This window comes from Mobula hypostoma, chromosome 5 (assembly GCF_963921235.1).
Source record: "Mobula hypostoma chromosome 5, sMobHyp1.1, whole genome shotgun sequence".
Taxonomy (NCBI): domain Eukaryota; kingdom Metazoa; phylum Chordata; class Chondrichthyes; order Myliobatiformes; family Myliobatidae; genus Mobula; species Mobula hypostoma.
Genome location: NC_086101.1, coordinates 73572009 through 73598763, shown reverse-complemented (window position 1 = coordinate 73598763; position 26755 = coordinate 73572009). Strand labels below are relative to the sequence as shown.

The 26755-nt window shown below is 39.6% G+C and overlaps 1 protein-coding gene across 2 annotated transcripts in view; it reads right to left on the bottom strand.

Annotated features, from left to right (window-relative positions):
* Positions 1–355: 355 nt before the first annotated feature.
* Positions 356–26755, bottom strand: part of ralba (v-ral simian leukemia viral oncogene homolog Ba (ras related)) — a 67645-nt gene continuing 41245 nt past the window's right edge. Inside the window, exons 3-5 of one of the 2 annotated variants that reach the window (XM_063048550.1) lie at positions 21394–21602; positions 3496–3673; positions 356–3029 (exon numbers count right to left, since the gene is read on the bottom strand). In XM_063048550.1, coding sequence (XP_062904620.1) covers positions 2910–3029; positions 3496–3673; positions 21394–21602 — 507 coding nt within the window. In that variant the 3' untranslated portion in view covers positions 356–2909. The remainder of the gene's footprint in view (positions 3030–3495; positions 3674–21393; positions 21603–26755) is intronic. The other variant, XM_063048549.1, reaches the window with a different exon arrangement.

Genomic DNA, 26755 nt, shown 5'->3' with positions numbered 1-26755 from the left:
GATCAGGAGAAGAGAATTGCCCCAGGGAAATGGTTTTTCCACTTTAAAAACTCTTCTGCACAGGCTTCCTGTCATTGTTGGATATGACGGACAACCATCAGTAGAGTCAGTTTTTCAGCCCAACTCATGCAATGCCAACCAAGGAACCCACTTAAGCTAGTCCAATTTGAGTGTGTTTGGCCCACATCCCTCAAACTTTTCCCATCTATGTACCTTTAAAGATTGTAATTGTACCCACCTCTATCACCTCCTCAGGCACCTTGTATGGAAAACCTGTTCCAAGTCCTCCAAAGCTCCCCCATGTCTTCCCCCAGCCCACATTAATCCATTTCCCTAGTTTTAGCTCCCCTACCCTGGCTGATAATTCACCAAACTCCAAGGTCACTTCTTGGCCTCTTATGCTCCAGGAAAAACAGGCCCAACCCATAGTCTCTTTATGGCCCAAACTATAAAGTCATTGCAAATCTTTACTGTACATTTGAGCTCAATGATGGCATCCTTTTGTAGCTAGACAATCAGATCTACACTCAGTACAGTTCAAGTAGTCTCATTAATGTCTTGGACAGTTTATTTGAAAGGCAAGAAGTTCATTGGAACATCAAAGTAAAATAGAATGGAAATTGATCCGTAAAACCATCAGCTTGCTGGTGTTAATCAGCAGATTTACCTCAAGAGCAATGGCAGCAAAAAAACTGCAAAATTGAGTTGGGATTCAGTGTAAAATGGTGGAGCGAGTAGAAATATAGAACAAGCATTTTCTCTTAATTCAATACCAAAATGCATGGCTCAGTTTGTTAAACCACATGCTGCTGTCCTTCAATCCAAGCACATTGATAAGAGTTTAACCATCCTACACTAATGTGGTACTTAAAATTCCATTTCTCACCTGACTGAATCTTTAAAGTAGCATGTGATTTTACACCAGTTTTCATACTTAGAGGATTTGCACTGTCAGTGATCATGCCTCAGAATTCATTCCTGGTTTCAGCAGTGAACATACCATTTAGTTAATCACACCAGTGCAAAGGTACACTGTTTCTGTAATGTTTCCCTTTATGAGGTACAAACAAATGTTTAGTACTGCTAGCCCAGGATGAATTTCAGACAATTCTTTATACCACTTATTGGGAGCTGGGGCAAAACAAAACCATTTTCCTTCCCAGATCCAGAGGTGTCAATACAGTTTTTGAATTGCCTATGTCTCACTCGCTTGGGAAATAATAAACATTGAGGTATACTGGGGATTGAAGGAATGCTGGAGACAAAAGATTAGTCAAGTTATGCTGGTAAATTTTATTTGTAAATCTTCAAATTTATTTTTTTTCAAATTTTGATGACATTTTTCTGATCAAGAAAAATTAACCTTGAAATTAGTTTTGTTAAAGATTGTAAACAATCTGGATAGCTATTTGGCAATATAATGTCACAGTTCATTATTACTATAGAACCTCATCCCCTTCAGCTCAACAAAAAGGTCACAATAAAATCATGGAAAGATTCAATTACCTACAAGAGGGTGAAATTCAAATTGCATGCAATTCATGTTAAGGCAAATGGAGAAAATAATTTGCTATAGTGTTTTCAGTTTTAAACTACAGTAACAATCTACCACCATTCAGAAATTATTCTTGACTTCAAAATATTCTTATACAAATCAGTCACATGATATTACAGACACTAGTACAATCCAATCTCATTCTTTTACAAATGTCTAAAAACAGCAAGATATTGGTCCACTTCACTACAGGTCCGTTGTATTCTTCAAAACATCTGCAAGAACTGGATTTTATTTTTTCCCTTCACAAGTCCATAAGGGATAGTGTACATGCATTTAGTCACATAGGACAATTAGTTCCAACAAATAGATCAAACTTTTCAATTCTTTGCCAAAGAAAGTCAGGTAATGCAAAATAATACCATCTTAATCATTGTGCTGGTGTGGTGGTGGCAGTGTGGAATATTTAACTGACAGTGATGTCGAGATCTCCACCTGCTTTTAATACACCACGTGGATGCAGAGGACACAACATGGATTGTACAAACAGTGGAATGGGTATTGTGCAATCAATCCATTAAAGGCTAGTGACAATAGTGACAAGTGCTAGTGGAGAATTAGGTCTAAAATGACCCATTAAGTTTTTCTTTTAGCCAGGGTATTAAGCAAGGAGGTGAACTCAAGTAAATACTTCCTATTGTGTCAACTCAAAGATGAGCAACAGCAGTGGATACAAGATTATTCACAGTGAACTGCTTTCCAGCCTGTTCAAGATTTACCAGATGCACTGATAAATCTTAATATTTACCATTGGCCTCCACTAGCCAAAAGCAAGTTGGGGTTAATCATTCTCCTCTCCTCCAATGAATGGCACATGTAGAAAGATCACAAATGGTAATATACAAAAAGGGGATTGAGTGCTCTACCTACTTTATCAAATGTCATTTAATAATAAGTTCTCACATTAAAAAGGTAAATTATACTTTGATGAACTGAAGTACAACAGCTTCAATGTACTGCCTTTTATAGACCAGCCACTTTGATGCATTTGAAATCTTCCCTGTAATTATTTCCAAGAATGATTTTGAAAGGTAGTTTTGAATAATTAGTTAACTGGATGAATAAATCCAAGAACAGAAGAATGTTATTACTGATATGAACAGTTGCTCAAAGTTAAATGTCCAGAATAAAACAGCAAAGAAATAGAAATTTTAAAGACGTCTAAAGGATACAATGTATTTGACAGTTCACAGAGCAATGCATTGGCAATGTACCCAGCATTACCCAGCACTCAAAATTAACACTGTTTTACTACACAATAAACAATGGCCAATTCTAAACAAATTGAGTGGCTACATGAATACCAAATGCCCAATTCAAATTTCTGTCAATTTACTCCAAACAAAAAAAATATTCACAGAATGCAACATCGCTCTCGCAGACTCTTCTTGTTTCGGCTGCTCTTCTTTCCATTTTTATCTTTGTTTTCCGACATTTTCTTTGCTCGGACCTCTCTCATCAAATCAAAAAATACCTAAGAAAGTAGAACATTTTTTTTAGGGCTAGTAGTATTAGAAACATACAGATTCCAAGCCATTTCAAAATCTCCACAGTTTCACCTGGAAATTATATACATTATGCTATTGACAGATCTGTATAAATGAAGAATTTGCAGGGCTGAATAGATAAAAATCTATTCTGGAAGCTAGTTCTAAGACATTCCTATCAAAATTGCAAGGTGTAAAGTCAAAAAGTCAAAATAAAATTATGTATACATTACCATACTACCTTGAGATTCATTTTCTTGCAGGTAATTTATAGGAAAATGAAAAACAAAACCATAGAATTTATGGAAACTACATAAACAAAGACTAACAACCAACATGCAAAGTTTGTATCTTCATGAAAAATACCAATTAGGGTTAGTCCTTTATTTTCAATACCTTATTCATCAAGTAAAACTGTAAGCGATTAAACTATCCAGTAAACTGAGTCCTCACCTTATCTACATTGGCACGTGTTTTGGCTGAAGTCTCAACATACTGAACTCCCCACTCTTCCGCTTTGCTCCTTGCTTCTTCAACAGAGACTTGCCTCCGATCTTCCAAATCAGACTTGTTACCCACTAAAAGTAATGGGATTTTATCTTCCTCTGCTTTCACACGGAGAATTTGTTCCCTTTAAAAAAAAACATTCTGTAACTACAAATGACAATTCCATAGTAGTTTTTAAAATTGGTTCATTGGCATAACAGAACAGCTATGACAAGAACCCGTGTGCAACAAAAAAAAAGTAAAGGGGAAAAAAAGAAACCAGGCTTGTCCAGCATTGAAGCTGGTCACCTCGTCATTGCCAATGTCTTTGCCTATCCACACTTTTCCATCATTAGGTTCACATCCATCTATGTCCTGCCCATGTCTGTACCTGTCCAAATGTCCCTTAAATGTAGTGACTGTATCTAACACTTTCTCTGGCTACAAGTTCCAAATAATAATCACTGGGAGGAAAACCCTCCCCTACCTTCAAAATCTCCCTTCAAACTCACTCCACTCATCTTAAACTAGTCTTTATTTCTGGTATCTCTAGCCCGGAAAAGGATTTGACTATTTACACCTTTCAATCTTATATACCCCCAGCCGGTCAGTCTTACATACCTCCAGCAGATTAAGTTGGTTATCATTATTTCTTTGTTATGAACATTAAATACAGTGGCCAAAACCACCAAGGTTTATGCCTCATTTATGACTTTCGAAGAACGTCTGAATTTGTGTCTTCAGATCCAACACCGTCCTTGCCTTTCACTTTACTGGAACACGCTGAACTCCTATTACATCTTAAGAGACTTACACTTGTTAGTTGTGGTTTCATCTGCAAGCACTGCTCCCAATCGACTTTCTCCAGCTCCTTTCTTATGCCGTTGAAATTTGCTTTCCCCCAAATTCACAATTAACTCATTGATCAACATTATTCCTTACATCTACTTTGAAATTACAGAATTATAGTCACTGTTCCCAAATTGTTCACTGACATTTGCATTGATTTCCTAAAATTAAGTAGTGCCCCACTGCACGCAAGACTCTAAATGTTGTCTAAAACTTTATTGGACACAAGAAATTCTAGCTCATTTCAGCCCCATTGCAATGAGACAATCCTGATCAATATTGGGAAAGTGAAAATCACCCATGACTCCGTGACTATGCTCTACACCTTTGTAATTTTCCTACATATACTGCATGTTCCTTCAGTTCCTCTTGGGTGGCCTATAGCTTAATCCCAGCAAAGTCATTCCTCAATTCTACTCGTGTTTCACTGGCTGAGCCTTCCAAGATATCCTCTAGGTAGTGAAGCTCTCCAAGATCAGTAGTGTGATCCCTCCGTTTCTCTGTTTGTTAAGCATGAAACTTCTACATCCCAGAGGAAAAACAACATTGGAGCACCAAAAATCTCATCATCCATGGGCTCAATCACGACAGAACAATAATCATAGAGCGAACTGAATCAGAATCAAGTTTAATATCACGGGCATATGTTGTGAAATTTGTTAACTTTGCTGTAGCAGTGCCATGCAATACATGATAATATAGAAAAAAGTACAGTAAGTATATCAAATAGCTAAATTAAATAAGTAGTGCAAAAATAAAATTAAGAAAGTAGTGAGGTAGTGTTCATGAATTCTACTTCCATTCAGAAATTGAATGGCAGAGGGAAAGAAGCTGTTCCCGACTTACTGACTGTTTGTCTTCAGGCCTCTGTACCTCCTTCCTGATAGTAACAATGAGAAGGGGGCAGGCATGTCCTGGGTGATGGGGGTCCTAATGATCGATGCCACCTTTTTGAGGCACTACTCCTTGAAGACATCTTGGATACTATGGAGGTTAGCGCCCATGATGGAGCTGACTAATTTTACAACTCCCCACAGCTTACTATGGTCCTGTACAGTAGCCCAAGACAGTGATGCAGCCAGTCAGAATTCTTTCTATAGTATATCTGTAGAAATTTGAGCGTTTTAGGTAACATTCCAAATTTCTGTAAACCCCTAGTAAAATATAGCAGCAGACTTGCCTTCTTTAAAGCTGCATTAATATGTTGGGACCAGATTAGATCCTCAGAGATATTAATACCCAGGAACTTGAAATTGCTCACTTTTTACTTCTGATCTCTCTACAAGGATTGCTGCGAGTTCCTTTGTCTGACCTTTCCTGAAGTCCACAATCAACTCATTGGTCTTACTGACATTGAGAGCAAGGTTGTTGCTGAAACACCACTCAACTAGCTGGTATATCTCACTCCTGTACAGCTTCTCATCATCCGAGTCTCTGCCAACAATAGTTGTATCATCAGCAAATTTATAGATGGCATTTGAGCTGTGCCTAGCCACACAGACATGAGTGTAGAGAGAGTAGAGCAGTGGGCTAAGTACATCCCTGAGGTGCGCTGGTGTTGTCAGCAAGATGGAGATGTTATTACAAACCCACGCAGACTGTGGCCTTCTGGTTAGGAAGTGAAGCATCCAGTTGTGAGTGAGGTACAGAGGCCCAGGTTCTGTAGCTTTTCGATCAGGACTGCAGAAACGATGGTATTACACTCTGAGCTATAGTTAATAAACAGCATCCTGACATAGGTATTTGTATTGTCCAGGTGATCCAAGCACTAAAAAACAATCCTATTAATAAAGTCCTAACCTATTCAACTTTTTCCCTACAACTCAGGTCCTCAAGTCCTGGTACTATTCTTGTAATTTTTCTCTGCATTCTTTCAATCTTATTGATATTTTTCCTAGAACACTACAACACAAAAACATGCCTTTTGGCACATTTAGTCCATGCCAAACTATTATTCTGCCTCATCACACTGACCTGCACTCAGACCATAGTCTCGCATATCCCTCCCATCCATGTATTTATCCAAATTTCTCTTAAATATTGCAATCAGACCCACATCTACCACTTCTAACGGCAGCTCATTCCACACTGTCACCACCTTCTGAGTGAAATTCCCCCTCATACCCCCCTTAAACATTTCACCTTTCACCCTTAACCCGTGTCCTTTAGTTGTTGTCTCATCCAACCTCAGTGAAAAAAGACTACTTGCATTTACCGTATCTATACTCAATTTTGTGTACATATACACATATCCACATACACATACATATTGCACCGTACTGCTGCACAAAGAGAAAAACAATTTCATGAAACGTGAGTGATGATAAACCAGACTCTGATATGGGTTTCCATCATTGATAAGAGTGTGGGAAGGGGGCAGGGAGAGGAGAATCATGACTGAGAAAAGGGGAAAGGGAGGGGGAGGGAGTGGGAAACACCAGAGAGACATTCTAATGATCAATAAACCAATTGTTTGGTTTCAAATGAGCTTGCCTGGTGTCTCAGAGTTGGGTGTGTCTGCACCTGAGCCTTGGCACTCATTCTCTGCCACCTGTCCCACACCCCTCCACCCTCACCATCATTCCCAACATCCTTTCCTCCTGTCAGATTTACAAATTCACTCTTCGCTCCATGATGACAAATACAGTACCGTGCAAAAGTCTTGGGCATATTGGCTATATATATGTGCTTGCTGTGTACACCCATGTTAAGGACTCCAGCTGTTCGAGGAAGGTCATCGTCACCTTCTCAACAGTAGTTAAAAAGTGGCTTAGCCTGCAAAGCACACATTGCTCAAATGAATGGAAATGTTGATAACTATCGACCTGCCGAAGACAAACACCTACCGCAGGGACTTACTCTTTTCTATGGACGCTCTCTGACCTGCTGACTTCCTCCAGCATTATGAGTGTGTTGCCTGGGATTATGCTGTGACTGACCAATTATATATTAAAACATTATTTTAATCCATGAGGGAAAGGGACAATTTCAATCTTTCACATTCATCTGACACCTGAGAATACAAGAAACCAGAACATCAGCCAAGCAGTGAACCAAAGCTATCAGAACTACCACAATGGTACAGCAGACAGTGTTCTTGCCCTAGAGCTACATACTTGGACTCAATCCAGTGCTGTTTGTGTGGAGCTTGCACATTTTCATCGATGGTTCACTTAACAAGACATGCTGTCTGGCTGCCAGGCTAATCGCTTTTTCTAAATTACCAAATGTAAACAGGTGCTCAAATAGTGGCGTGCATAGGTACACAAAGGAATGGTTTATAGTTTAATAAGTGGTTGTACTGGTGTGGGGATGGTGGAGGTAGGGAGATTAAAAAGAGATTAGTTTTGTCACATGTACCTCAAAAATTACAGTGAAATGTGTCATTTGTGTCCAATCAAACCAGCGATGATTGTGCTGGGCAGGCCGCAAGTGTTACCCTGCTTCAGGTGCCAGCGCAGCCCACAACTTCCTAACCCTAACCATACACCTTTTGAAATGTAGGAGGAAACCAGAGCACCCAGAGGAAACCCACGAGGTTACAGAGAGAAAGTACAAACTCCTTACAAAGGCAGGAATTGAACCCCGTCGTATAGCTGGCATTGGCTACGGTACCAAAGCATCCACAGGGAGGAGGATGATTGTCAAGTATAGAGTCAGCAGACCTTCTTATATCAAAATACAAGACCCACAAACATTTAGAAATAACAATGATCCTGAAGATTTCATTCCCTCTTCGGAACACATTTAAATTATGCAACTTAACTGCATGTTTTGTGAAGTAGCATAGCCCAGCTAAATCAAGATGAAAATTTGAAAAACAATGGCTGCAGGGATAAGAAATTTAAAAAATAGTAACTATATAAACAATCATCCAAGATAAAAAGGGACAGTGAGGAAAGAACCAGAGGATCTCTGGCAGAATTAAAAAGGGATGTTAGTAATTTGTACAAGTACAGATGTGTAGCTGGAGATCAATTCTGAACTACTTTCCCATGACTACAATATTATTTCTTGATATTTTAATCTTGTTATTGGATGGCACAAGGAATATCTGATTCTTCTACATCTGCTGCGTGGCCTGCTAAACATCTCTTCTGGAATTCACGTGCTGTCTTCTGAAACGTATTTGCATAAAGCTAAATTTAAAAATACACAAGAAATTTTTGCATCTTTTCCCTATTAATCAGGAAGCAAGTTGAGACAGGTAGATAAGGGCAAAGGGACATGATTTTTGTCAGTGATAGTACGAAAACCTGAAGAGATAATAGGACATTAGATACTGACAAACTGTTGAATTTTTCCAAAGAAATAAGAAAGTTCCAAGCATTTCAGGACCATTAAGTCCCCAAAAAAATGGAAACCATCAAAATAAAATGAGGTAACTTGTAAACAGTAGTTAATAGGGATTCAGAAAGGGGAAGATTCTGTACAAACTGGCAACAAGCGTGAACTTACTTCAGGGAATAAATGATAAATTAAAGGAAGAATGATGAACAATGGATACAAGTAGAGGGCTGGGTAGTATTTTAATTGATCACTTTTGTGATACTGGCACTATATCTTAGATTAGGAAAATATTAATCACTGCAGTAGTCAAATGACACCATTAATCCGTGAAATTCAAAGCACTGTTCATAAGATATAAAACACATGCTTCATGAAATGACTGTCCATCTGGTGCAGACAGAAATTCAAGCAATAATATGCTGCATTTTACACCAGAGAACTTTCAAAGACAGCTCTTGAGATTGAAAAGAGCAATGATTGGAAAAATCAGGGGTATCACACCTTCCATCAATTCACTGAATTTCCATTAGACTCTGATTTCATAGCTAACTCATACTACATGAACTGAGCAATTTCTATCTCATTTCATTCTAGTCAAATCCTTTGCTAATATTAAAATCTTTGTTCACTCATTGCTATAGTACTATTCTCAATTGATTAATCTGTAAATTTCAATAGTTTCAATAGTTGCATTTAATAGAAATGTATACAGTATACAATGTGAAATCTTGTCCTTTGCTGGCATCCTCGAAAACAGAAGAGCACCCAAAAGAATGAGTGACTGTAAAAACATTAGAACCCCAAAGCCCCCCTACTCCCCCCCTCCCACACACAAGAAACAGCAAAGCAATGACCCTCTCCTCCTCCATTTACTTTAGTAAAAAAAGCATCAGCTCCCCAAACCCACCAAACAAGCAAGGCCCCCAAGACAGACCATGATCTGCACTACAACAAAAACTAATCGTTCACCTGATAATTCAACATACCAAAGACGCTCTCTTCCTAATAAAGGGGCAGAAAAGTGTCACCATTTCACAGTGAGAAGGGAGACATAACCAAGCAACTCACTTATGATTATATATGATTCCATATAGAAAAATATTGAATGTACAGATCATAAGTGAATCACCTACCAACCAGACATTTTACCACCCAAACACCAGTCTAATGCCACATTCCTGCTCACTCATTATACTGACACTTACATTCCACAGCTCCCTTCTGGTACAGTTCAATGAACTGAATACAGGAGTTGCTGCAATTCTTGATACCTCAAAAGGTTTTCATGTATAACCTTTGTCAGACTGAGAACTAGATCAGCAAAAGTTCAAAGTTCAAAAGCTCCAAGTAAATGTATTATCAAAGTACATATGTCACCACATACATGCCTGAGATTCATTTTCCTGCAGGCCTACTCAGCAAATCTTTAGAATAGTAACCATAACCGGATCAACGAAAGATCAGCCAGAGTGCAGAAGACAACAAACTGTGCAAATGCAAATATAAATAAATAGCAATAAATAACGAGAACTTGAAATAATGAGATAGAGTCCTTAAAGTGAGATCATTGGTTGTAGGGACATTTCACTGATGGAGTTGTGAGTGAATGCAGTTATTCAAGAGCCTGATGGTTGAGGGGCAGAAACTGTTCCTGAGCCTGGTGGTGAGAGTCCTGAGGCTCTTGTACCTTTTACCTGATGGCAGCAGTGAGAAGAGAGCATGGCCTGGGTGGTGGGGATCTCTGATGACGAATGCCACTTTCCTGCAACAGCATTTCATGTAGATGTGTTCAATGGTCAGGAGAGTTTTACCAGTGATGTACCGGGCTGAATCCACTACCTGTTCTAAGATTCTCCGTTCAGTGTTTCCATACCAGGCCATGACACAGCCCAGTCAATACACTCTCCACTACACATCTACTGAAGTTTGTTAAAGTTTCTGATGTCATGCTGAATCTTTGCAAACTCCTAGGTAAGTAGAAGTGCTGCCGTGCTCTCTTCACAATTGTATTTACGTGGTGGGTCCAGGACAGGTCCTCTGAAATAGTAATACCCAAGAGTTTAAAGTTGCTGACGCTCTCCACCTCTGATCTTCCTATGAGCACTGGCACATGGACCTCAGATTCTCCTCTCCTGAGTCTATAAGCAGTCCCTTGACTTGCCGACATGGAGTGAGAGGTGCTTGTTATGACACTACTCAGCCAAGTTTTCAATCTCCCTCCTGTATACTGATTCATCACCACCTTTGATTTAGTCCATGACAGAAGTGTCATCAGCAAACTTGAATATAGTATTGGAGCTGTGCTTAGTCACACAGTCATAGGTGTAAAACAAGTAGAATAGGGAGTCAGGCACACAGACCTGTGGTGCACCTGTGCTGAAAGAGATCATGGAAATGTTGTTGCCAATCTGAACTGACAGGGGGCTGAAATGCTTGGTTTCCAAATATGGTAACAAGATTAATTTATGAGAAGTGTATGTGACAGGAGGGTGCCAGAGTGGAGATGTGTCTCCATCAAAGGAGGTGCAAGGTGCTCCTACCTTCCTCTAGCCTGCATATCACCCTTGGGCAAGTGTAGCATCTGCTCAGCCCCCCCATCAGGGTCACGTGAAGCCACAGGAGCAAGTGATGGATGGTCATACAAGCAGCTGGTTATGTGACCACTGATGCCAGCCAATCTCTGAAGAGTATTGATAATGGCTGGGGTCACCCATCTTGTAAAGACACTGCCCAGAAGGCAGCAATGGCCAACCACTTCTGTAGAAAATTTGCCAAGAGCAATCATGGTCATGACACCATGAGCACGGCAATGATGTGATAGGAGGCATTTAAATTACAACTTCCCAAGAAATGCCTACAAATCAAAAACCTGGAATGCCTCTCGATCTGGTCTTTGTGTTCTTCTATCAAGACAAACACCCAACTATTCTGAGGCAAGACAATCCACAGGTACACAGTTTAAAGACAGTCTACAATAAACAGAGGTTGAAAGTGTGGCAACTGATTCCATGCAGTTAGTTATTTACCACTTGCTGACTTGGTACTGCAAAATGACACAGACCTTTACATCAACAGACATCAGCTTAGCAAGTTAAAGTTGTCTAGATCCCCATGAAGTCACAAAATGAATACACAAAACCTTAAAACAAAAGCTGGCATCAGAATACGATGCCAAGATAGAACATTGCTGTATTGCCCTTTGAAGATATTGGGAGGCTCATTTAACCATTCCAGATTAGATAGTACAAAAGCTAAATTCATCTCAGGAAATCAGTGTGCTGTACTTGTTTAATTCAGAGATTAAAAATGCAGGTATAATAAACTCAAGATATAATTTCAATTTCCATCTAGTGAGTGTGTATTGTTGAAGTCCTTCAGGTAGCATAAACAAAAACTTTGGCTGCATGTTAATATGTCCTACAGAACGGACAATACAAACCACTAGCTCTATATACACTTTAAGAAACAAAGTACCAAGGAACTCACATAAAAAAAATCTCAAATATTATACTAATTCACAAAACAAAAGACCACTTAGAGTCATAGAACACTACAGCACAGAAACAGGCCCTTCTGCCCATCTAGTCCATAATGAAGCATTAAGCTGCTTATTCTCATCAACCTGCATCTGGACCATAGACCGCCCCCCCCCCCCATGCACTTCCCATCCATATACAACTCCAAGTTTCTTAAATGTTGAAATCAAACCCACATCAACCACTTCTACTGTTAGCTCATTTCACACTCACCAGCCTCTGAGTCCCCCTCCTGTTCCCCTTAAACCCATGACCTCTAGATGCAGTCTCACCTAACCTCGGTGGAAAAAGCCTGCTTACATTCACCCTATCTATATCCCTCATCATTTTGTATCCACTATCAAGTCTCCCCTCAACCTTCTGTGTTCCAGGGAATAAAGTCGCAACCTTTACAACCTTTTCCAATAACTCAGGTTCTCAAGCCCCCTCAACATCTCTGCACTCTTTCAATCTTATTTACATCTTTCCTGTAGATAGGTGACCAAAATTGCATACAGTACTCCAAATTAGGCCCCACCAACTTCTTATACAACATCCCAACTCCTGTATTCAATACATTGATTTATGAAGGCCAATGAGCCAAAAGCTTTCTTTACAACCCTATCTACCTGTGATGCCACTTTCAAGGAATTATGCATCTGTAAAGCCAGATCTCTGTTCTACAGCACTCCTCAGTGCCCTACGACTCACCATGTAAGACATACCCTGGTTGGTCCTTCCAAACCAGAAACAACAAATGTAGGCTCATTCAAGTTTTAGAAATCCCGTTCTTCCATCAAAGTACATTCTCAGAGCATTGCATCAGGAAGGCCAACGGTATCTTTTCTATTTTCCAGAAGACACAGGAGCTTGAAAGCCCAGACAACCAGGGTCACTACTTCTGCACAACTATTAAATTTTTGAACCAGTCACTTCATGCACGTCCTTTCCCGGTAGTGCTCGAACAGTCAATTCTACCTCTTTTTGTACTACCTCAGTTTGCACTACCATACTTTGCACCCTTTGTTCTTTAGTGTTGTATTTATCATTACTATTTATACAATTTACTGAGAGCTTCACAGAAGCAAGGTGTATATAAATATACATTAATCAGAAATTTTAGACCTTAGGAAATATAGAGAAATAGTTTTAGAGCTTTGCATGATGTGCAATCAGCAATGATAATGAACAAAGGAACTTCAAAATAGATGCTTGTTGATGAGCAATTTTAAAATTTGAAGGTAATGAGGTATGGAGGAGCTGTGTAGAAAGGTTTTTTTTGTGCATGGGCCAAGACTGCCAAAGGAATTAGCAATGGAATAGAGTCAATGGCTTAGGGAGAAGTCATGCGTCCAGAGTAGATTGCAAAGGATAAGGAAGGTTTATTTTAAGTTGTTCTGATTGATGCACAAGTTTATGGGATAAGAAGCTTAGAAAGGATAAAGAAGAATTTCTCTTTCCACTCAAGTGGTTGGAAGTTGGAATGCACAAGAGCAGGGGGTTCCCAACTTTATGCCATACAGTCTTATCATTAACCAAGGGGGTCAGTGGACCCCATGTTGGCAACCCCAGCAGAACAAGCCACAACAATTAATTATCAGGATGAGCAGTTGAATTACTAAGGCATAGAAGGCTATGGATCAAGTGCTAATGAATGGGGTTAGTATAGATAGATGTTTGACTGCCAGTCTGTACAAGATGTAATGAGTGGAAGGGCCTGTTTCTATACTGTACAACTTGAAAAGCAGGAAATTCTTCATAATTTCATACAAGTACTTCCTCACCCGCCCCCCCCCCCCCACTTTGCTGTTCTTGGCACTACTGTGTATGCTTGGGCAAAGTTTCTGTTTGCAACTTAATTCGTTGGCTATAGGAAAGGCTGAGAAGCCTTAAGGACATAGGAATAAAAAGCAGTTATTCTTTGCAAGTAAAAAATACATTTCCCATCATTTAAGAAAGCAAATTTCATTACCATCACATATATTCAAGTAGCTGGCACCCTACAATTAGGTTATTGGGAGAAATAGCCTATTTAAGCTCTGACCTCATTCACAAATTTAATAACTGGTAGAAACCAATAGCAGTAAAATTATGAATAAACCTGCAGAAGCAATCATCATGGTTCTTGTGTTTAGGAAGATAGTTTTAGATGTCACATACAACTAATTCTGTTACTTATTTTTGACACCATTAGACTACCATATTGACTCTAAATTGCTCCAATGTCTTGCTAAGGGGGAAGTGAGGAATGCATATCTGCCAGATGAACTCCTTTTAAGAGAATAGCAAGTTCAGAGTGGCCTCATTAATGGAGTACCACTGCACATTAACCAGCAGAGGGCTTATTGTCAGACAGATGTGGAGCAGCTTCCAACAGAATCCTCTAGCGGCTGTTAAATGGATGTGCTTCAATTTATAAGACTGCTAGCAATCCTTGCAACAAATATCACTGGACCAGCTGTGTATGAAAAAAAATGTGAATATCTAAGCATATCAACATAAAGATTTAAAGTCTTTTCTTAAATAAAAGCCATGAAGCAATGGGATTTTAGTTTCCATTAATCTTTCAGCATATTTGAAATGAACAACTTGACTATTACTGATCAACATTTTAATTGTCAAGGCATGTTTTAGCACCTCAACTCCTCCTTACACTGCCTTCAATAATGGACTGCATACCCCCTCCTCCTCTTTATTTTAGTTTAAGATTGTTTAATTTCTTGCTACAATACTGTTTGTATATACAGGAAATTGCTAGTTAACTGGGACACATCGGGACCAGTACATTTTGGCTCAATTAAGCCGCTGCCATAATTTCCAGAAGTTTCTTGCAAATAGTATAAAAAGACCAACAACCATTTAACTGAGTAACAAATGTGTATTTACACAAAATACAGAAATTAGAAGACTACAAATACTACAGTACTATAAAACTGTATTCCTTGTAGTTAGAGGAATTCATCCACTATACACCGTATTCTTTTGATTGACTGCAGATAAACAAAATCAGGGAAAACACATAGTGCAGATAATGGACTGCCTTCATACAATGCTTTCGACAGCTGAATCTTCCAAATCTTCTTTTTCAATGTAACATTCAAGAAGATTGTCGATACCTTCAAATTCTTCGTAGTTCCTCACTTGACGTGGTGAAATTGTTTCATATTCATTCCCAGCCGTTTCTGGCATCTCCAAGACTGAATGCTTGAAACTGCAGTGAGCAAAACGGTTCCGAGTTGTCTTACTACTTATTTGTTGCCAACTATTAGTGATAAAAAAAATCACTGCTTTGAACCCAAACACACGCAACTGGCAGCATTTAAAAAACTGTTCTCTCTAAGCATGGTGTGGTGTCTAAAGGCCACACAAGTGCACACGACTAATACTAGTGAAAAACTATCAGCAACAGTCTCCTGAACCAATTAAGCAGCAGAGTGCCCCAAATAAAGAGAATCCTGGTTACTTTCTCAATTAGTTTTGATTCTTTTAGAGTTATTCCAAATAAGTGGCTACCTTGATTAACCAATGGCCCAATTAACTAGAATCCATTGTATACACAGATACCTCCATCATACACCTTTTGCTTGATAACAATAGATAAAAGAAATATGCCTACTACAAAAAGGTCATAAGAGGTCAGTTACTGAAAAGTTATATTAAAACCAACAAAAATTTTTAATGTTTTAGCATAAATTCTAAATCTTCCTGGAGTTGCCTAACCCTCAGACTTTTCAAACAGAAGTTCTGCAGGGGATTGAAACACTGCAATTGGTTTAGTTGCTATGGAGAAAACTGTAAACAGGAGTTCCCAAAAACCCTTACATCTGTAGTATTAAGTACAGCTGACACCATGAAATAACTGAACTTCAGCCACGAACAAGTCATTACCAGTCCGCAAGCTTAGAAGACCAAGACAATATACGATTGAGTAGTGCATAAACAAACACCAGGTGTAACTTGTTCAATAGGTAATGCTCATGCAAGATGGATATTGACTAAACTCAGCCCTTAAAGTGAAAAATCCTTCAGTGGATTCCCTCCTCTTGCCACCAACTAGTCCTGTTCCAGTGGTCAACCACATTACAAAGGCACCTCCAGTACCTAATAAAGTGGCCACTGAGTACATCTTCGTGGTCTTCTGCTGTTGTAGCCCATTCACCTTAAGCTTCAAGGTGATATTCTTCTACATAGTTTTATCATGTGGGTATTTGAATTACTAGCACCTTCTTTTCACCTTGAACCAGTGTGGCTACTCTCCTCGGACCTCTCTCATTACAAGAGATTTTCGCAAACAGAACTGTCGCTCACTGGATGATTTTTGTTTATCACATCATTTTCTACAAACTCTATAGACTGTTGTGTGTGAAAATCCCAGGAGATCAGCAGTTTCTGATACTCAAAAATCAAGATCACATTTCTTCCCCCCTCTGATGTTTGGTCTGAACAACTGAACCTCTTGACCATGTTTGCATGCTTCTATGCACATAGTGCTACATGATTGGCTGACTAGATATTTGCATTAATGAGCAGGTATACAGGTGTACCTAATGAAGCAACCTCTGAGTGCAAACCATCATTCACAAGATTGAACCTGTGTCTCCGACTGTCCAGTGAATAATGCAATATGCTCAAAATAACTAAAAGTGCTTGGGTATTATTATTATTAATTAAATTCTGTATTTTTGGATTTTGACAATACAGGAAGAGAAGAGAATTATCTCCACATGGTTCAGTGGATAGCAGATGTTCCTTAGTCTTCTGCTTCCAATGAAGTGACGCTTTTCAAATGTCACATTACATCAAGACCTTGGAGGTGCAAGAGATCAGATGAGAGTGAGGAGAGTAAATACCGATGGCCAGCAAATATTTATACTGTTTTTAAATTAAAATTGCCAGTCACAATTCCTACATTACTGAAGTATTCATTGATTACAAAGATTTTGTGGCATCTGAAAGTCAAAGTCTCTCTCCATCACTGCAAGTCTTACCTGTGCAAGTGACTGGATACAACTTAAAACAGCTTAAGTGGCTGGATGCATACATGAATAAAATGACAAGATGTCTACCCAAAATGTGATAGAAATATAGAGGCAAGCCAGTCCTCTACATTTAACAGATCTGCTTGTGCAGACAAAAAAGGTAATACTTTGGTAAGCATAACAGTTCAGGAATAAAAAAATAAAGATGTCTTCATACCAAAATGCTCCAATGAATGTAACAGATTTCACAAGAATACTAGTGCATTAATACCTCTGCAAGCTAAATTATATGATCATGTTAGAATGTTGGCCTCCATTGGTGTTACACAGAAAAATCATGGCATTAAGTTTAAAGCAGGATATTGCAATGATTCATACCTACAAGTTAGTCAATGGCACCATAACACAGCAGTAAGTTATCAACAGCTCCCCTCTCATTTAAAGCCCATCCTTTTCCCTGAAACTAGTTTCAGTAAACCAACTTCCATTTGCAAATACTGGAAAGTACTAGGATGCTGCATTTAAGCACCCCTGTACTATTGGATGATTTGGGGGGGGGGGGGTCGGGGAATTCGGCAGGAGGCTGTTCCAACCCAAAATTCCACAACAGCCATCTCAAAGTTGGGTAGCCCCAAAAGCTCCAGGCTTCCTATGCAACACAAACATATCACAAGTATTTATTCATCTCACTAAAAATCAGGCAGCAACAAGAGGTATTGCTTGAAGTGGCTGGTTAAAAATAGTAGTATTTGATCTTAAAAGTCCATATGAATTTTACCACACATCTGTTTTCTTTAGCTTTGGGTCCAATCGTAAACTTTTGAAGTTCAAATGAGCTGCTGCTTTTAAAATAAGAACATACATCAAGGAATAATTGCAGCTCTTGGGGAAAACCCAAGTTGTCAGTTTTGTTTTCATTCAATGCATCTACAGTAGGCAATGTGCCAAACAAAAATCCCTACAGAACAGGCTTTTGCAGCACGTTACACAAATGTATCCTAATATATCAAGGTATCAAAGTACTGCTGATTTTGTCTTGAGAAGATAAGAGAACTGTGTAGTTCTGCCTTTCTTCCTTGAAACTTTCGATCATGCCAAAGAGCTGAGAAAGCATGATACTGAAGATTCAAGGAAGAAAGTTTAAAAAAAAATGACCTTATCACTCAATTTTGAGTAGAATTTTGCACATTTGGGAGGGCAATATATTTGCTAAATGTTTCATTTACAGCTTCTATGGAAACTCTTATTTTTCTGAAGAATAGACTGTAGTTTTAGTTTTCAAAACACACCACCACCAATGTTGCAAGGATTGCAAGATAGGTACAGAATTTATAGTACTGTGCAAAGGTCTTAGGCACATGTAAAAACAAATCCAGAAAGCAAAGATGCTTTCAAAAATAAAGAAGTTTCTAAATGTTAAAACATTGACTTAAAAAAACTACAGTAAAGATATATCAAATCTATATTTGATGTGACCACTCTTTGACTTTAAAACTGCATCAATTCTCTTAGATACACTGTCACGCAGTTTTATAAGAAAATTGGCTGGTAGGTTGTTCCAAGCATCTTGGGGAAATTGCCACAATTCTTCTGCAGATTTTGGCTGTCTCGCTTGCTTCTGTCTCCCCAGGTAATCCTGAACAGCCTCAATGATGTTGGGATCAGGGCCCTGTGGAGGCCATAGTATCTATTGCAAAACTTCTTGTTCTTCTCTCCACTGAAGATAGCTTTTTTTTAAAAAAAAGACTTCACCTATGTGTTTGGGGTCATCCTCCTGCCGCAGATTGAAGTCGAGACTGATCAGAAGCCTCCCTGATGGTACTGTGTGATGGTTGAGAGTACGCTTTGAGGAATCCATTACCTCTGACCAGATCGCTAACCCCATTTGCAGAAATTCAGCCCCAAACCTGCAGAGACCCTCCATTGTCCTTCTCTTTTGACTCATCAATCCAGACCACTTACTGGCATTGTCCAGCCTCCCAGTCCTTGAGTTTTCTGTGCATAGGTGAGTCTCTTGGCTTTGTTTCCACTTCAGAAGAGGTGGTTTCTGGCAGCAATTTATCCATGAAGACCACTTCTGACAAGAGTTCTCTGGACTGTAGAGGGGAATACTTGGGTTCCACTGGTTTCTACGAGTTCAGAGCTGACAGCAGTGCTGGACTTCTTCCAATTTAGAAGGGGCATCAATTTGATGTATCTCTCATCTGCTGCACTCAGTTTTTGTGGTCAACCACTGCGTTTCTGGTCCTCAACCTTGCCCATTTCTCTGTGCTTCTTCAGAAGAGCTTAGAAAGCACAGCTTGAAACTCCTGTTTGCCGCAAAATTTCTGCTTGGGAGAGACCTTGCTGATGCAGGATGACTACCTAGTGTCTTGTTACTATGCTCACTCATGCCACGGTGTAAGAATTGATGATTTGAAGGTCAACCCGTCACATCTTCACCTTTTAAGTTTGGCTCTCCTTCACCTAGTTTGATTCCTTTCATACTCATTTGTTTCAGTTAATTAGTTTTGACCATTCAGCTCATTGTGCCATTGATTATTAGCATCCTGCTTGTTACCTTTGTTTAATCATGCACTGTTTTTATTGGAAAAGTAGTCTATTTTACTTTCTTTAATGGAAACAAAAATTTCTCTGTAAAATTTGATTTTTTGGAAAATGAATGTTTGAAAATCTAAAATTGCTTCTTTTCTACTGTCACACTAATGCAGAAGACAAAAAATAAACACCCAAAACAAAATTTATATTAAAAACTGAGTGTCTAAGACTTTTGCACAGTACTGTAAGCCATTTGGTCCATCAAGCCTGCTCCACCATTTGATTATGGTTGATTGATTTTCCCTTTCAAGCTCATTCTTACTAAGTACCCATCAATCTCCACTTCTCAGGAAATGAAGTGGGGCTGCAACAGCATGGAAGGCCAAGACACTGATCGGAAAGCAAACAGTCAATAGGCAGTAATGAACTGCTGACTATTTGATATTTTAATAAATGAGAATGAAAGGTACTAGAGGACACAAATGTAAGAGGGGGAGACATTTTAAATGGACCAGAGGGGCAACTTCTTCATACAGGTCCATAGAGAATGAGCTGCCAGAGAAAGTAGATGAGGCAGGCACAATAACACTAGGATAATACATTAATAGTAAAGGTTTAACAATAAGGATTAAACACAGGCAAATAGGACGAGCTTAGATGGGCACTGTGGACAAATCTGGACCAAAAGGCTTATTTCTGTGCTGTATTACACTGACTATGGCTACATGAAAACCTAGGTGCTAAATGAAAAATTGTAAAAAGTAGAGGAAATAAACTAGTTTTCAGAGCCAGCTCTACAGGAGCAGGTAGCTAATAGGAAATGAAGCCATAAGCAAAGTTCCTACACAGCAATAGACACACAATAGTCAGCAAGTCCATCCCATGAATCTCTCAAATGGCTCTTTGCATGTTCTGTGCACGCAGGTCAGGTATTTGTAAGCCAGGGAGGACTTCTAGAATCCTTACAAAATATTTTAAAACTTCAGATTACATAAAACGTTAGACTAAGTAGACCAGGGTGAATCTGCAGTGTGGAATTAAAATACTTTTTAAACTTTCAAGCCAAAACTGCTTTCTCAATTCATGCTAAATGTGCACTATGATTTTACTTCTCATTGCTGCTCGATTTTACTGGTTAAACCTTACAACAAACATCCAATATTTGATGACACACTGGCTATATTCTCGAAATTAAATAATTCGTATTTAAGATTTCTCAGAAATCTTCTCCCACTCTGGTAACAGAATGAAAAATGGCACTGGGTCTCCATGCTTTAGACAAAATCTATTTGGAAGGGCCTCAACACTGGGAAATTAGGATTGCTTAGAAACAAAAGATAGCTGATTTTCAACGAGCCTTAGTAGGATCTGTGGGATACATTACTAGACAGAGCCAACAAAATAGAAAACAGATGAGTTAAGAATTGAATGGACAACACCCACCCCCCCCCCAACCACCCAGAGAAATGAGTGACTGAAGGACAGTGCTGGGTTGGATTAATCTAATCAAAACAACCAATATACAGTCAATATACTTTTCTCTGTGCAAAACCTGGTACAGAGTTTGCTTTAACTAGAACTGTTAAAAGTAACTAGGATTTTACCAATACATATCCTCTTTAAAGAAGTCAAAAGATGCACAGCTTTCCTTCTTCCTGTTAAAAAGCAAAATCAGATTATTTTCAACGACTTACCTAAACTCTACAGTGGCAGTAAAAGATTCTTGCTCAGTTATCGAGAAGACACAGAGAAAACCCTCCCCACTACGGAAGTAGTTGTCCCGAATTGCTGCATAATCCTCCTGTCCAGCAGTATCCAAGATGTCTATCTGCACCTCCTCACCATCCAGAACAACTTTTTTTCTGTAACTGTCAGCTTTAGTAGGCTCGTAGTCTTCAACAAACTGAAAGGGAAAATTAAAATGGTACAAAAAGAACAGGCATCAAATGCTTGCCCCATTCCTAAATATCGTGTAAATTGCATTCCTACTTTTCTGAAAGAGTTCTATTATCTTCTGAAGTAACTTTTGCAATGGTACTTTGAAAACCACAACTCAGGGTAACTTAACCACAAATGTCTGTTGTGGAAAATGTGGTCTCAACCGAGCATTTTCACCCCTTTTGATTAGGACTTCTAACTCATTTGTCTTCTTAGTAGAGGCACCAAGATCATCAACTTCCCCACTACTCCCATAAACATGATAGCTCAGTTGGAGAAAATCAAACCCAGTACCTCCCTAGTCCTTGCAACTCAACTGATTACTATCTTAATTTCACAAATGTGAGGAAGGTAGTAGTACTCCATCTGCCTTCATTACAACAAATGGCATTTCTGTTTGCATTACGATGTCTTGCATACAAACTAATACTTCTTTATAGCACTGAAAATATCTTGAAGGGAATAGTTTGATTTTTATAGCATATTTTGAGTTGGAAAAATTGGCAATGACTTTTAAAGTGCAGGTTATCAATCCTTTGCAGAAATGGAAAGCTCATGCAAAACTTCACAGCAGATATGCTTTCATAAGGTAGGAAGAGGCAAGAGTTATTTGTCATAACGTTACACAGCAGTGAAATGTAAGACAGATGGAAGGAGATCCCAAAGTGCTGAACAGAAGCAATTTCACAAAAATACAAATTTAGAGAATGAGATACTAAAAGCAGCAAAATTTTATTGCGGATGTTTTTGGAGGTTTTCAAACTAAACTTACTTGGGTACGAGAACCCAAAGCAGGTCTGTAACAATGGATTTCATGTGAAATAGGATCTCATGAGTGAGATGGAGATAATATTGAGCAGTTCAAAGTTCATGGAAAAACTGAAGCAACAGCAATGGTGAGAATCGCACTTGATTATGCAAATTCTTAAACATTGTTCATTGCAAGAGAATAAGTCGACGACTGACCCATTTTTAAAAGATTACGATTTAACAGGGTAGATGAAATGATCTATTTGTAAGGAGGTGGGTAAAATCCCATCCAAGACTTTGTAGTTGACAGCAACAAAATAGGAAGCTCGTATTTTGGCATTGAAGAGGTTGGCACTTAGTCACAACAATACCAGGAGGATAAAATAGCACTGGTAAAACAAGCTGAGCAAAATGTGAAGATTAAGTCATGATCCACATCAAGGTGTTTACAATAATTTAACATGGGAAACTAATTCCTCTGATATAAACACACATTAAAGTTTAAAGCCTGCATAATCAAATTTGCCCCTGAACGATGGTAAAGTTTCCAACTCACGCCATTCACTTTCCTTCCCTATGCATTAATAATTACTATCCCTTCGAAAGTTACTTCTGGGAAGTCCGGTCACGCACAAGTCAAATCCTTGATTTCCAAATTTTGTGGTGGATTCCATTACCATCTTAGTTTTACTACTAAAACCCAGCTGCACCTTTTTCCTTACTGGCCCCTCTACCTAGCACAATAGTGAAATGAAGCTCCTTCTCTGCCACCACCACTTACACTCTAAAGTAAAATGAATTTAAGGACCGCTTTGCCATAAATACTAAGACCACCATTTCATGACAAACCTTGAAGGCTCTAACAAATGTACACTTGAAACAGCTTTGCACTCTGGTTTCTCTCCCATCTCTTATTTTCACCAATTAACACACTTAACCCAATTCCAGCAGAACAAATCACTTGGGCCGATGTGTTCCCAAAAGGGTAAAAAGGACAGCAATTCCAAGGAATTCAGGAGACTAGAGGAATAGATTTTAAAAAAAAAAGCACGGAGCAGGTACAGAATTGAAAACAGCTCCAATCCATTATGAATGTATAAACTATAGAAAGATACTTCAATAAATTAGGATGTCAAGGCAGCTACACACGCAGTGTTAGGTTTGCTTTTTCTATATAAAAATTTGAATGGAAGTTTGATTACGAGGTTTGCAAGTGGCGTAAAAATTAGTCCTGGAAGGGTCATAATACTGAACAGTCCTAGACTGTTTCAATGACTTTGCGGCTTCACGTTTTATATTCTGTGCTTTTCACTCTTTTTTGTTGTTTGTGTCCTTTGTTCGTTTGTTTTTTTTTGTGTTAGCCGTTTTTGTTTCTCTATACACTCTAGACCAGGGTCCCAACTTTTTTATGCCATGGACCAATACCATTAAGCAAAGGGTCTGTGGATCCTGGTTGGGAACTCCTGTCCTAGCCACTTGTGTATGAAAATCCTAGGGAATCAACAGTTTGACATACTCAAACCACCCCATATGGCACCAACAATCATTCCACAGTCAAAGTCACTCAGGTCACATTTCTTTCCCATTCTGATGTTTAGTCTGAACAACTGAAACCTCCTGGCTATGACTGCATGCATTTATGCACTGAGGTATTGCCAGTTCATTGACTGATTAGATTTCGCATAAGGTACAGGTGCAGCTAATAAAGTGGCCACTGAGTGTATACAATGGTCCTAGGGTCTATCAAGGAACAGAGGCACAGAGTACAGTGCAGGATCCTTAAAAGGTGCCAGCCAGGTAAATAAGGTAGTGAAAGAAGTACACAGAATACTTGCCTTTATTTGCCAGAACACAGAATAAGAGGCCAGAGTTTTGTTACAACCATATAAAAATCACTGACAAAGTTGCAACTGCTATACACTATGCAGATCTGGTCACCACAAAACAAGGAGGGTACAATTGCATTGGAGTGCAGAGGAGATTCAACAGGATGTTGCTTGAGGTAGAACTTCTTGGTCATGAGAAACCAGGCTGCCTGCCTTGGATAAGAGAACACAAAGGAGGAACTTGATAGAGGAATACGAAATTATGAACTGCACAAACAGGGTAGATTAAGAAACTTTCTCTCCATAGCAAAGGTACCTAAAACTAGAGTATAGGAGTTTAAAGTTGGAGGCTTAGAGAGAAAGAGATTGTTCAACAAGAGGGAGTTCAAAACTGGAATGCACAGTCCCAAGGAGTGGAGGAGGCAGAGATATGCTACATTCAAGTGTCCAGCCAGGCATTTGAACAGCCAAGACTACAGACCAACTGCTGTACAATGTGATTAGTGTAAATACGTTCTTGATGGTAAACACAGACATGGTGGGCCAAAGATCTCGTTTCAATGCTGTATTAACTATGACTGACATTTTGCCTTCCTAGTTCCTACTGCAAATAGATTCTTCTTCAATATGGCCTTAACTCTATATACCAATCATAATTCCTTCTGCAAAAACATCTGAAGTTACCCTGAACACACTGCCTCCACTCTTTCTGCACAAATCCCAAACTCACCATCAAACCCACAGATAAAGGGGGTACCAAGGCTTGGTGGCAACTCTGAGACACCTTCTCATACCTAACCCTTGAAGATGACACCATGACTGACCTCCATCTCTGGAGAACTCCCATCCACTGCCACCAAAATCATAGTTCCCTTAACTTGCACTGCTCATTTCTACCTCCTACCCAAGTTCCACAAACAAAACTGACCTCAATCGGCTCATTGTCTCTGCCTGCTCCTGCCCCACTGAACTCGTTTCCTTATACCTTGACTCCATTCTAATCCCCTTGGTTCAGTCCCTTCCCAACTACATCCCTGACGTTTCTTTTGCTCTCGATCTCCTTACTTACTTTCAATTCCCTGGCCCTTCCAACCTCATTTTCACCATCGATGTCCAGTCCCAGTCCTTCTATACACCATCAAGGCAGCCTTAAAGATCTCCACTTCTTTCCCAATAAAAGAACCAACCAGTTCGCTCCATCACACTCCTCCGTCTGGCAAAAATGGTCCTTACCACCCAAATTTTCCTTCAACTCCTCCCACTTTCTCCAGACTTTAAGGGTAGCCATTGGCCTCAGCAATGCCTGCCTTTTCATTAGCTACAGGTCCATGCTCCAAGCCTTCCTCAGTAATCTCCCCAACTCTTCCTCCCATGCAGAGCTCGATTTCATCAATTTTGCTTCCAACTTCCACCCTACCCTTAAATTCACTTGTTCCATTTCTGACACCTCCCTCCCCTTTCTCTATCTCTGTTTCCATCTCTCTAGACAAACCATCAACCAACATCATTTATAAACCTACCGCTTCCCACAGTTATCTTGACTGTACTTCTTCCCACCCTGTCTACTGTAAAAATGTTATTCCCTTTTCACAGTTCCTTTGTCTCCACCACGTCTGTTCCCAGAATGTGGCTTTCCTTTCCAGGACATCAGAGATGTCTTCCTTCTTCAAAGAACGTGGCTCCCTTCCACCACTATTGATGCTGCCCTCACCCACATCTGCTCCATTTCCTGAACATCCGTGCTCACCCTATCTTCCCACCACCTGAACAGTTCCTCCTATCCTTACCTACCACCCCATGAGCCTCCACATCCACAACTTCCACCATCTCCAAAGGGATACTACCACTAAACATATCTTTACCTCCCCTCTCCATAAGATCGTTCCCTCCATTTCTTTGTCCATTCATCCCTCCCACTAATCTCATCCCTGCAAGCAGCCAAAATGCTACACCTGCCCAATTACCTCCTCCCTCACCTCCATTCAGGGCCTCAAATAGCCCTTCCAGATGAGGCAACACTTCACCTGTGTATCTGCTAGGGTCAAATATTGTGTCCAGTGCTCCGGATGTGGCCTCCTCCACACTGGTGAGACCTGACGTAAATTGGGGGACAGCTTCTTCGAGCAGCTCTGCTCCATCTGCCAAAAGCCGAACTTCCAATGGCCCAACATTAATTCCAATTCCTGATCTGACACGTCAGTCCCTGGCCTCCTCTTGTGCCAAGATGAGGCCACCCCCTTTGGGTGACGGAGCAACATCTTGGATTCTGTTTGGGTAGCCTCCAAACTGATGGCATATTAATTTCTCCTTACAGTTAAAAATTTTTCCCTCCTCCTCCCCTCTTCTTCTACTTCCCACTCTGACGTTTTACCTCTTTCTCACCTGCCCATCTCCTTCCCCTTCTCTTTCTCCTATCAGATTCCTTCCTCTCCAGCCCTTTACCTTCTCTACCCATTTAGCTATCCTCCTCCTCCTAACTTTATTTTGGCATCTACCCCCTTCCTTTCCAGTCCTGAAGAAGGGTCTCAACCTGAAACGTCAA